Here is a 13,657-nt window from a genome sequence, read left to right as displayed (position 1 = left end):
CTCTTCTTATTTTATTTTATTAATTATTTAACCTCTTTATTCAATTAACAAGACTGGCTCGATTAACTAGAATTTTTACATCTCATTAAGAGGTAAATGATTTAAATCTATTTGATCTTTAATATTTATTAAGTGTTTAATACAAATTCTGAGCCAATTATCATCAACCACGTGAGTGCACCTTTCATCACATAATGCTACAACATATAAAAGTTTTAAAAATCAAATTTTGTGATCTTTAAAAATGAAAAAGACATTTAAGAACTAATTTTTATCGTCATGATGATAGTCATTAAAAGATCGTTCCGAAAAGTAAAAAAACAAGTCTTTTAGAGACAAAATTTTAAAAATGTCACTAATAAATAGACTTTTAGGGACAAAATAATTTGGTCTTAAAATTATTTTTTTTTAGACAAAATTTGGTCCCAAAAAGATAATAATTCATCACTAATTTTCAATTTTCATTATTAAAAATATAATGACACACCTTTCGCAAAAAAAAAAAAAAAAAAAGAGGTTCCTAAAAAATAATTTTATCCCTAAATTTTGATTTTTAAAACTTTAATTTTTTTTTTTTTTTTTTTGTAGTGTAACACTTTCTCTTATTGCTTTTTGTATGCCAGTTTGTTTAATTTTAATTTCATCAACAAAAAATTTAATAATCATATTTGTTAATAGTGCCATGTAATTTTAATTTCATCAACAAAAAATTTAGTAATCATATTTGTTAATAGTGCACATGTAACTAATATTTGTTAATAGTGCACATGTAACTAATTATTAAGGCTAGCAGTCTAACTTTTGGTCCTTAACAGTGTTTTGGTCCAAGAACTATGTTGCTAGTTTCAAATCATTCCCTCAACTACATTTTGTTAATTGGCCTGATGAGGTATTGTTTAGCCTATATGACCTATTTTTGAATTTTGTTTTAATAATTTAAATTATTCATATTTTAAAATTTATAATGAGTACATCATCTTTTCAATAATTTAAGTAGATCAGATAATGACAACCACGTGTTCAGATCAATTTTGTATGAAATTTTTTTATACAAAATTGATTTGAACATTTTATATAAAACTGATCTGAACATATGATTGCCGCTATTCGATTGACTTGAATTATTACAAGTATGATTGGAATTATCAAAATAGGGTCCAATATAGGATGAACAACACCTTACCTATCTAATTAAGGATTGGAAAGAAACCCGATCTTGTTTTAATTTATCATCGGGTGTTTGGCAAAGGGTATTTTTTAGTTTTTTGGATTAAAATTTACAAAAAGATAAAATATGTTAAAATAGTCAATAAGACAAAATGTCACATCAAACCCATAATTATTTCACAATTTTGCTCTCAAACATTACATTCAACTATAAAAAAATCTAACTATCATCTCAAATACAAAAATTTTAACCTATTAAAATGACTTATTAAAATAGCAATTTCCCAAATATCCACTTTATGAGGAGTGACTCAATGCCTTCACAGTATAATAAATAAAGATTTTAGAAATAAAAAATTAAAGAAAAAAAAAATTTAAGAACAAAATATTTTAGTTAAAAAAAGCAGAGATAATAACATGATTGAGATCTATTTTATTGACTTATTTTAATTGCATCAACTCTTTACTTTACCTTTTTTTTTTTTTTTTTTTATTTATTTTATTACATCTTTTCGTAATAAACGAAGTAAAAAATAAATCATACCCCAAAACAAGCCTAAACTTTGGTTTGAGAAGAGCTAATTTAGTCTGATTTTTTATTTTTTTTTATTTGGATGTTATGAGAGAAAAAATAAGACGATTGTGATTTAGATGTAATATTTTATCTTATTAATTAAATTAGTCTATTTTATCTTTTTGTGTTTATTAGTCACTTTAGCTCTTATCAAACGAAACCTAACTATTTTAGCTTTTTGATTATTGAGGAAATAACAATATTATAAATCCACCCTTATCTATATATATATAAAAAAAATCAATTATTCAAATTCATTTTGTATATAGGTCCTGTTTGGTGTAGCTGTTAAAATAGATTATAAATTATAACTTAACAGATTATAGATTTTGACTTTAATCAGAATCTGTTAATCTGTTTGGTATAACTGTTAGATTATAGATTTAAGTTGCTGAGTAGTGTTTGTTAAATAAGCTGTAAAGTAACTTTTTCAATTAACTTTTATTTTTTATTATTCACTATTTATCTACATTTCTCATAAAAAATAATAATAATATTTTATAGTCTATTTGTGTCTTTTTCTATTTTTAAAAAAATAAAAAATAAAAAAATCTAAGAGTATAACCGTGAATTAACATGTCCACAGCAGAAGCTAATAATTAGAAGTAAGGGGTGAGCAGCTTCTCAGAATCAATTTTTTTGACTTAACATAAGTTGTTAGAATCAGAAACTGTTTGAAATAAATTCAACTAATTAGTCCAAAATAACTTTTTAAAAGTTAGAAGCCATAAGTGGCTAAAAAAAATCCCACCAAACACTCTCATAGATCTCACACTTTATCAATATTAATTTATAACACACAAATATATTCGGGATAAATTTAGGCCAAGTTTAGCTACTACAAAATAATTTATCTTTTTATCTTTTTTCTATCACATCACCTTTCTATTTTTCTACATATCTTTTTATTAAAAGACAAAAAATACACTTATTTAGATCATCCCAAATCACCCCTTAAAATCTGTAAGGCTGTTCCTAGTATTTTTCATTGGGGAAAATTACCACAAATGCACAGCAAATCGCCGGAGGTGGTACCTCAAACTGAAACCAAACGGCCCAACGTCCGGCAATTAATCCCGCTGATCAAGCCGAGCCAATTTGTTCCGAGCCGCGCCGATGACACACAAACATATCATCTGCTTTTTCGCAATTCGCCCTTCTCACGTCTCTTCCAGCTAAAGGCCAAGCCAACCTCCAAAACCTCTGGTTAAATCTTAACCCTGGTTAAGCTCCTTCTTCCCTAATTAGCCGCGCCACAAAAAGAGAACTTCTCTCTCTCTCTCTCTCTCTCTCTGTGTCCATGTGCTCGTGAATCTCTCTCTCTCTCTCATGGAGACGACTTCGACGTGGTTCTCCGGCCGCCGCCGCTCAATCAACCACCGTCGAGTCTAGCAGAAACTCCGCCAAATTCAGTGGAACTCCAGATTTATCGGCGAAACTTTTGTAGATCTCAACAAAGCTGAAGAAGAAGCCATGGAAGACGAGAAAGAAGCTCTGGTGCAGAAGCTAATTGACATCGTTAACGAAATATCGACAATCTCAGACTACAGGTGTACGGTGAAGAAGCAGTTTTGCAATCTGGCGAGGAGGTTGAAGCTGTTGACTCCAATGTTTGAAGAGATTCGGGACTGCAAAGAGCCGGTCCCTGAAGAGTCCTTCAAAGCGCTTGAATCGTTGAAGGAAGCTCTTGAATCAGCTAGAAACTTGCTCAGAATCGGAAGCGAAGGAAGCAGGATTTACCTGGTGTGTATATTTCACTCTTAAATGCACTACATTTTGAAGACAAATCGTTGATTAATTTAGTTTTCTTAACGATTCATTTGATTGATCTGTTTAGATACTCCCTGACTTAGATCTGATTAAGTTTTTCGCTTTCTCTTAGTATTTTGCGATTTATTTGAAAATAAAGTTGAGAAATTCACTGAAAACTAGAGCAGATAGTTCAGTTGAGGTCACTTGAGAACAGGACTTTTCCTTTCCTACATTTTTTTCTGCAATCAAACAATGCTTGGTGATAGGGCTTATGATCGTAGTTGGACTTCTTTATGGTCTGATTTTCTGCAGAATAAAAACTAAGCATTTGGTTTATTAATCAGGAGTAATGCTATAAAAACTAACAAATCTTACCAACTTTTTTACTTAGTACTGATTTAACATTTATTATTATATCATTATGTTTACAAAGTTCCATTATTGCATGACAAATAGTTAGTAAAAAAGGGTTGTAAGATTTGTTAGTTATATAGCATTTTCCATTGATCAGTATTCACTGTTGGAAATCTCCACCATGAGCTCAAAAGTTAGAAGTTTTGGTTCATCTATTAGAAATTATGCAAGTGCCAATGCTTAAGAGGCATTCCGAGGCTGGACAGAGAATAAAACAAAAGGAAGTAGTTCCAAATTAAAGCTCGTAGAAGATTCATTTCGCTTTTTGGGATCTTGTATGTATGTATTAATCACCGGGAGTAATTTTGGGCCTTTTAATCTCTATTCTCTAGTGTTGCCAAAAAAGTATCATTTATGAGCTGGGGGTGCAAGTAGAAACCGGTATATGCCAGCCAGGCCAGCTCGGAATCAATTTATTTTCTGTGTAGATGGTGTATATTTTCCTTTTGTTTCATAAGTGTCCCGTTCATGTATATATTTTGAAATCTAATTGATTTTTCTTTACTATAAACTTGACTAGCCGTTTTTTCCTATGGCAGTTTCCCTTATATTAGTCCTAATCAGTATGCAATATTGTTACATAGTATGTTTCATAAAAGATGCACGTCCCACTTTAGATACGAAAGGGATTTTGTTCTAGTTATAGCATATATCCAACGAAATGGTTTGATGCAATGTTTATGGTTTTAACTGCATTTTTAGGTGCTTGTTACAATAAGAAGATAAGGATCTCATACAACTAATTTTACCATTTAGAAACAGCTTCCCTGATTTTTGTTCATAGAGGCTTTTGTCTTTGTATAGGTTCCATTTATGTTATACCCATTTTGGTATGGACACGCAAAATTGTTGGCTTAGGTTTGTTATGGATTCAGGTTTATGAAACATGGACACCTCTATGAAGGCCACGTATCAATGTCTGACATGTGTCGGAACATGGTCACCACCGGACACATAATGGACACGTGCCAGACATACAAATTGGAGTGTCCCAATTTTTTTATATTTATTTTTTGTTCATACATGCTGGGGACACACTACTGACATGTCGAGGACACACTCTGGGTCAAAATGAAATTTTGTAAAGTTTAAGTGGAGTCAAAATGAGAATTAGTTTTTTTGTTTTTGTTTTGTTTTGTTTTGTTTTTGTTTTCATTTTTTTTTTCCCCGTTGTGTATAATAAACTTGACGTCTAATTGAATTAATGTTAATTGAATAATTTGAATGTATAATCCTGGACTTTTATTTTTATGTTGTAAGATACCCTACTCTTACTGTGATTATAGCTGTAATTGTCATGTTGCAGGATGGCCTACTATAATTGTAACTATGATTATTATGCTGCCCGAATTAGTTACGGTTACGTCACATTATTTCATTATCTTTGGATGAAAAATATTAAAAAATATGACATATAATAATATGTAACTTTATAATTTTATATGTATCCCTCGCGTTCATGTCTTGCATTTTTTGAAAATTTATGTGATTGCGTGTTCGTATCATGTCACATGTCTAAGTCGGTGCTTAGATTCAAATCCTCCTCTCTATTCCATGGATGTTAAGTTGACAGTTCATACAGTTGAAGAACCATACCATGCCATGCCACCTTAGTTAAGCTTTATCAATTCAACTCCATCTTTTTAATTGGAGTAACTAAAATCATTTAGCATTTTTACAAAACTAATGGCGTTGGTAGTGGTAGGTTTCACGGTTTCATGTGGGAGTTCATCTTCTTCCCTACAAGGCAACAACATCACCCCGCCTCTCTCTCTCAACCCAATTACTACTGCTATTTTTGAGTTGATAGCGAGCTGGGAAAGCTGGAGGGGTAAATCCATCTCTAACCTTGTCTCTTTTTCTCGGTTAGTGATCTCTAACCTTAGTTATTCATGGTGCAAAGAGAAAGACGTTGCTACCCAGCATGGATGCAAAGGGTTAGATGCTGAATGCCCTAGAAAACTTGATTGTGCTGTAATTAAGACACTAATAGGTATCAGTAGTGATATATATATATAATGTTTCTAGTAGAATATGGAAGTCTATAATTTGAGTATTTGCATTCAAGAGTTTGGAATAGATAACCGAAAGGTCCTTTTGAGTTAATAGTCATGAAAATGGGGTATTATAAGATTTGAGGGGTTATTGTTACAGAATATAAGGTACGAAAATCCATGGGCTTCACAAGGTGACTTCCCACACAGAACCCTACCAATGTCTAGCTTTGTGAAAATATTAAATAAATGATTTTAACTGCTCCAGTTGAAAGTCAAAACAACATAGTTGATGTTTAGGCTTATAATACTTAACTTAGGTGGCAAGATCTGGTACACCCATTTTTTAAATTTATGAGGTATTAGCTCAACATTAATAGAATGGAGATCTCCATTTCATTGATGTAATGGCGAGGATTTAATCCATTTGATATGAAATGAGGAAAGATAAGTTTTAGATATGTAATTATTTGAAACATTTGGAAGTTCTGCAATAACTTGGATCTGACTCCTTATGTAAGCAATATTTGTGAATATTGTAGGAATAAATTGAGTTGGATGTGAGAAAATCATATCCTTTCTCACAAGACTTAGAAATTATAGGTTGGAAATTTGGCAATAAGTTTGAGGTTTCTCTCAAAAGATAATGATATTTAATTGAATCTCTCTCATTATTCTTGCACTACCTTTTGTGTAAGATTGCTTTGCATCTAAATGGAGGTTAATATGAGGGGTCCAGCCTTGTGCGTTAAGTTTGGTTGTGGTGTTATATTCTTCTTTTCTGTTCTCCTTCTAGTCAAATTAAACGTATATTTTTTGGGTTTATCAAACCATAAATTAGCACTTCATAAACATCTACATAAGTTGGTTAAAAGGTCTAAAAATCTGCAGAGGAACTAAAAAATAAGGATAACACAAGATTCATTTCAAGTGAAGTACAAATATCTAAATTCTTCCAACTTAGCATAAGGAATGGGTGACTGGTCTAGAAAGTAGTCATATTTAGTTATTTACAATTATATTGCAGAATATGTAGAATGTTTTGCCTAGGAGACTCCCTAGATAGCCAGGCGAGTCCTGAGGATACGAGCTGAGCCATTCCCATTACACATGCATAGTCTAGCACATGTGTTTTTGCTCACTTACAGATCTACATATATTTGTGACTGCATGCGTGCATGCATGCAGAAATGAATTTGTGTATGTGCTTATTTATGTTCATATGAATAGATAATTTAACTGTTGGGATTCAAAACCCTAACCCAGGATTTTTTGGACACGATTGATAATTGCAAAATAGAAGAAGAAAGATCAAAGTGCACATACAAACAAATTTGCGGTTTTACCCCAAAATTAGGTTATGTCCATGAAGTTGCTGTGGCTTTCACTATGATGATCCAAGAAAGAGTAGTTATATATACAGCTCTGTTACAATAGTTAGGACTACATACACAGGATTGAAATTACCGAAGTAGTTAGTTCTTTGGATATTCAGTAATATTCAGGCTTTGTACTCCCTATGATTGACTAAATTAGCCAAGTCAGTAGTTCAGAAAGATAAATATATGTCTTTAGAGAAGCTAGAACTGTGCAACAAATCTAGAGCTTGTTGTTTCTTTGATTGTGACATCATTCACTGATATTTTGCCGTACCATTTTTCTAGAATGCCATTACTTTGATATAATCAGAAGAAGTAGCGGTTATGATCCATTGAATAGCTTGATTTCTGCTGGTACAGGGATCATTGAGAGAGGCAATTTATTATGACAAACATTTTTATTTATTTGTTTTGAGATCAATTTATAATTGGCATATGATGTAGTCATCGCTCTTGCGTTTGCGCATTTTTTTTTTTTTTTTTTAGGGTACATTTTAAACTTGTTTTATTATTGATGTTTACCACATCTTGACTTGTACTGGACAATGTGGAATAAAAATTATGCTCTGTGGGTACATTGTGTGTATAACCTTTTCCCCCCCTTTTTTTGGTCAAGAACACCAAATAACTAGCATCTTGAGTAATTTCTAGGTTAGAAAGCTTTAAAGGTTCTCTTAGATTTCTTTTGCCACCTCTAGAGATGTATACTTCATGGTGCTTGATATGTAATTTTATTTATGTGGCTTGTACATTAGAGAAGACTAATTACTAGAACTTTTGTTTTAATATTGAAAAGCATTTGGAGAATTTAGTTCCCACTCTTGAGGATTCAACTCCTACAATGACATTAACTTGTGGACTAAACAATGGGGGTTGGGACAAAGGTAGGATAAAGTGGGGTACCCCTTACCCCTCCCTCTCCCTCCTTTTCCAGCACATAAAGACGAGAAAAAAGAAGAAAGAAAAAGAGAAAAGGAAAACGAACAAAACCCTCAAAAGGAATGTGAAAGTTATATAAATTGGAACCTGTAATGTGTAGTGGACCCATTGCCTATGCTTCGAATCAGCAATTTCGCAACCAATAGTCCCCAGTAGCCTCCCATTTGCAGATTGGTGCCATTTCCATTGTGCTCACATATTCAGCTTCACATTGTCAATTTTTCAGAAATGTGGTCAAGACTACAAGTGTGACATCAGTCAGATTGTTCTGTCTGCGAATCACTAAATCATAAACAGTTAAAAGTCAGTATATTCATATGATGAGAAGGAATATTGAACTATATTTACATACTATGATCTAAGTATACCTTTTATTCAAGTGAACCTTGGTTCCTTAACTTTTAGGTGCTCGAGAGGCATTTGAGATCCTATACAACACACATATACATAAACACCCCCAAAAATGGTTGTAAGTTGTAACTAGTACATAAGGCTCCCACTTGCAGCCGGGTAGTGTTATTAAAGGTGATAGGCGCACCAAGGCGCCAAGGTCTCCTAGGGCCTAGGCTCAAGGCGCAAGGCAAGACGCATGCTTCACCGAAGTGAGGTACTGAAAAAAATATATAATTTAATATAAGTACATAATTTAAGATTCAACATAAACAAAATGAAATGTTAAACATTTAGTGTTTTTTGGATATTAGGAATTGGGGCTAATTTTTATTCTGTCATTGATTTGGGGTTGAATGCCAATGTATTGGCATCTGTAATAAGAGTAGAGATCTTCTGTAGGTACACAATATTAAATCAATGGTTAGATTTTAAACAAAACCAATTAAAGAAACAATTAAAAAAAAGCTCTTAAGACACAAACCTTGGCCAATCAGGCGCCTTATCACAGTCGTCTGGCCTGAAACACTACAAGGCACAAACCTTGGGCCTAGGCACACGCTTAGGCGCGCCTTATCGAAGTCGCTTGGCCTAGAACATTACAAGGCCCAAACTTTGGGCCTGGATGGGAGTTGGGCCTAGGCGCACGCCTAGGCGCGCTTTTAATAACACTGCAGCCGGGGATCTGCGAGAGTTAGTCGGTAGACAACAACCTTATTCCCACTTCTTGTTTTTTTTTTGGATTGGCTGATTCTTGTGACTCAAACCCACACCATGTATGTAATACATATAATATATTCTGATTGATGGTCATGCTTTGTGCTGCATATTTTTAACGTGCTGCAATTTTTGTTTTGGGCACATTTAGCAAGATTTGTTAACATAAAATTCTGATTAAAATCATGATAAAACATTTATGTTTCTTAACCTTTCATACCTTTACGTTGTATTATCCAAGTTCTGCTGTTACTGCCTGTGATTGTATCTGAGATTATGGCTCTGTTTTGTGGACTCCTCTCTCTCTCTCTGAGTTAAACCAAGTTTGTGACTCTACATGCAGGTCCTAGAGAGGGATCAAATTATGAAAAGATTCCAAGAAGTGACTGCTTGTTTGGAACAAGCTCTGGGTGGAATTTCTTATGAAAAACTTGACATATCAGATGAAGTCAAGGAACAGGTGAGATTCATCCTCCAAGCATTCTGCTGTCATTTGATGGAGACATCATTACATAGGAGCCCAAAAATATGCTTTTTGTTTACTTATTATTTAAGTTTATTCTTTTGCAATACAAGACTATATGATGCATTCATGAAGAGTTAGTCATTTATTTTTATTTTTTTAAAGAACTTTTATGTAGTTTTTCAACAAAATATCCTAAGATGCATTATCCTTCAATTTGTAAGGCACTGAAAGAGGGTTAAAAAACATCTTTATTGTTCCTTTTGTGTGTAATTAATCAAATATTTGAGCAGTCCCATAAGTACAGGAGTTTAATATTTTATTCCCTTCTATATATATGTTCAGGTTGATCTTGTTCTTGCTCAGTTCAGAAGAGCCAAAGGAAGGGTTGATTCACCCGATGTTGAGCTGCATGAGAATCTCTTGTCCCTTTACAACAATGATGCGTCTGAAGGTCCAGCTGTCATAAGGAGAGTGGCTGAAAAATTACAACTGATGGAAATATCTGACCTCACCCAAGAATCAATAGCCCTGCATGAGATGGTTTCTGCCAGTGGTGGAGATCCAGGGGAGGGCATGGAGAAGATGTTAACGCTACTGAAGAAAATTAAGGATTTTGTTCAGACAGAGAGTCCCGATTTGGATTCTCCCGTCGGGGAAAAGTCTGTTCCTGCAAGTTGCAGCGAACAACCATCCACAGATGGGAATTCCAAATCCCTTGTTATACCAGATGATTTTCGCTGTCCGATATCCCTGGAATTGATGAGGGATCCTGTCATTGTCTCCACAGGGCAGGTAGAGTGTTCCTGCACCTCTTTCTCTTTAATAGCTGAAAGGCAGTTGCATCATAAACAATTTTCATTTGGGTAAATTACACCATTAGTCCTTGTAGTTTAAGCGTCACTTTTAACCCATAGTTTCAATTCAAATAATTTGAACCTTGCAATGTTATCCTTCTGTCATGTGCCATGGAAAAAGACCACATGCAAAACTAGACTGGTGGTTCCTTGTAGTTTCTTTTAAATTGCACTTTCCTCCCTTTAGTTTTGCACGTGGCATTTTTCCTTTCAAAATTCGAACACAAGCATTGGATGGACCACATTGTAACAAAACTGAAAGTGTAGCGTTTAAATTGTTTAAATTGAAACTACGAGTACCAAAATGAAACTTCACTCAATCTAGAGGGACCAACGGTGTAATTTACCCTTTTGATTTCCAAAAGCCTTTCCGATGATTGGGTCTCACACCCATGAATTTGTGTTCCATGGGTTCACAGACTCGAGATTTGCTTGCTTTTTCATCCTTGCATTACTGTTCTTTAACAGGTCCCCTTTTTTATCTGCTGTAGACTTACGAGCGTTCGTGCATTGAGAAATGGCTGGGAGCAGGGCACGGTACTTGTCCGAAGACACAACAAACCCTCACTAGCAATGCCCTCACGCCCAACTACGTTCTCCGTAGCCTCATAGCCCAGTGGTGCGAGGCAAATGGGATCAAACCACCAAAACAACCCAGCTCTCGAAACAAAATTTCATCAGCGTTCTCACCCGCTGAACGTACCAAGATCGAAACTCTTCTCCATAAACTCACATCCAGTAATCCTGAAGATCAGCGATCTGCGGCGGGTGAAATCCGCCTTCTTGCCAAACGCAATGCTGATAATCGTGTCGCAATTGCTGAAGCTGGTGCCATCCCTCTCCTCGTAAGCCTCCTCTCAACACCCGATTCCCGCACCCAAGAGCACGCAGTTACGGCACTGCTTAACCTTTCCATATGCGAGGATAACAAAGGAAGCATCGTGTCCTCCGGGGCAGTGCCTGGTATAGTCCTTGTGCTCAAGAAAGGTAGCATGGAGGCACGAGAAAATGCAGCAGCCACATTATTTAGCCTCTCGGTTATTGATGAAAACAAGGTTATGATTGGTTCCACGGGGGCAATCCCACCACTTGTAACACTACTCAGCGAAGGTACGCAAAGAGGAAAGAAAGATGCTGCAACGGCACTGTTCAACTTGTGCATATACCAAGGGAACAAAGGAAGGGCGGTGAGGGCCGGAGTTGTGCCCACGTTGATGCAGTTACTTACAGAACCACAAGGTGGAATGGTTGATGAAGCGCTAGCCATACTAGCAATACTGTCAAGCCACCCTGATGGAAAAGTAGCCATCGGAGCTGCAGAGGCCGTGCCGATTTTGGTAGAGGTTATTGGAAGCGGGTCCCCCAGGAACAAAGAGAATGCTGCTGCAGTTTTGGTTCACCTCTGTTCGGGTGACCAGCAATATTTGATAGAGGCTCAAGAACTCGGAGTGATGGTCCCACTGGTGGATTTAGCACAAAATGGCACGGATAGAGGGAAGAGAAAGGCTGCACAATTACTCGAGCGGATAAACAGATTTGTCGAGCAGCAGAAGCTGGCCCAAGCCCAAGCCCAAGCCCAAGCCCAAGCCCAGACTCAGAACCAACCATTACAGTCGCCATCCCCAGCAAATGCTGTTGATAGTTGAGATGTTCTGTTTTTTGTTTATTTTCTGTTTTGTTGGTTTTTGTTTCTTGAGTTTGTTCTTTCACGTGTCGACAGGGGGAGGTGGAAGATCACTAGCCCCGAAGTTAAAAAGTTATTTCATTTGTTTTTGTTGGGTTGATGGTCATACTGCCAAGAAAATTATTCATAGAATCATCAAAAATGGAAGAGGAGAGAGAAACAGGGATGAAAGATGAGACCCCTGAAATGTATGTTGAGTTTGTACCCATTGTAACATTGTGTAACAACTATAAGAGCATCCTCAAGTTTTTAATTGAAGGGAGATGTTTTCCTGTATAATCCCATTTGAACTGTTTCATGTTTTTTGGGCTTGTTTGGTTGAAAGAAAAAGGATGAAAAGAAATTTTTCCATTAAGGATAACACCCTCCCTCTCATTCCCATCACTGCGGGGCGCTACCCTCGGCAAAACCTAGCCACAACCACGTTACTGCCCTACCAACCCCCTGCCCCCTTACCATTGTGACTCCCTTTTCTAAGCCCTTGCCACTGTGAAACTGCTAGATTTAGAAAGAAGGGGAGGGATTTTTAGAGCTAAGAAGAAGAAGGAGAGGGAGGGTGGGGGTTTTAGATATGAAGAAGAAGTAGGCAAGGGCAATGGAGAGCTGAGGGAGAAGGAAGGGTCTAGGAGAAAGGGACAAGGAGAGAAAGGGGCTAGGATTAGGGTTAAAATTTGAATGTTGAAGGTGAAGAATATTATACGGATAAGTGGTGTGAAAATTTATTTATTTATTTTTTTTTTAAAGGCAAATTACGACAATAGGTTTTGAATTTTGATCTTTATGTTATTTTGGTGCCTATAATTTTAATTGATTCGATTTTGACTTTAAATTTGTTATTTTGTTTTCATTTGGTTCAATTGATTGAAATTAACATTTCTTTTACAAAATATAAATATATAAGTGGCATATGTCACATTTTTAAGAAAAAAAAATTATAAATTTATTTAACTTAGTGAGTTAGCCTCACTAATTATTATTTTCTATTAAGAATACTAATGATATTATCAATTAGACTAAATTGACACAATATTTAAAATTAAGAATCAAAATTGAGACTATCTAAAAAAGAGATAAAAATTAAATTAATTAAAAATGTAAGAATTAAAATATTATAAAAGACAAAATATAGGAATTACTGATATAATTCCTCATTTTTTTCAATAAGAAAAAGTGCGGTTTGAGACTAGAAGATCCCTCTGGTGTTTTTGATTTGGACACTTGTCAAAGCACTTTTTATAATTATTTTCAAATTGAGCCCTACCCTCGGAAAATCCGTAAAAAGCCATGGAGTCCAAATCTTGGGACTAAAATCTATTTTTGTAAAACA

The 13,657-nt window shown here is 35.0% G+C and overlaps 1 protein-coding gene across 1 annotated transcript; it reads left to right on the top strand.

Moving 5' to 3' along the window:
• Positions 1–2,946: 2,946 nt before the first annotated feature.
• LOC114270466 (U-box domain-containing protein 13) lies at positions 2,947–12,609 on the top strand. The gene is made up of 4 exons (XM_028211981.2): positions 2,947–3,484; positions 9,670–9,786; positions 10,135–10,584; positions 11,138–12,609. Exons 1-4 carry the CDS (start codon positions 3,215–3,217, stop codon positions 12,290–12,292), a joined length of 1,992 nt encoding a protein of 663 aa, XP_028067782.2. The 5' UTR covers positions 2,947–3,214; the 3' UTR covers positions 12,293–12,609.
• The last annotated feature ends 1,048 nt before the right edge of the window (positions 12,610–13,657 follow it).

This window comes from Camellia sinensis, chromosome 3, assembly GCF_055761805.1.
Source record: "Camellia sinensis isolate YWXY chromosome 3, ASM5576180v1, whole genome shotgun sequence".
Classification (NCBI taxonomy): Eukaryota; Viridiplantae; Streptophyta; class Magnoliopsida; order Ericales; family Theaceae; genus Camellia; species Camellia sinensis.
This window is presented reverse-complemented; position numbering and strand designations above follow the sequence as displayed.

What these genes read in the sequence shown, in the direction of transcription:
- LOC114270466 (XM_028211981.2), top strand. Translation starts at nt 3,215, where the DNA reads ATGGAAGACGAGAAAGAAGCTCTGGTGCAGAAGCTAATTGACATCGTT. An exon ending in CAGATGAAGTCAAGGAACAG is followed by an intron (nt 9,787 to 10,134) that starts GTGAGATTCATC and finishes ATATATGTTCAG; the next exon opens with GTTGATCTTGTTCTTGCTCA. An exon ending in TCATTGTCTCCACAGGGCAG is followed by an intron (nt 10,585 to 11,137) that starts GTAGAGTGTTCC and finishes TATCTGCTGTAG; the next exon opens with ACTTACGAGCGTTCGTGCAT.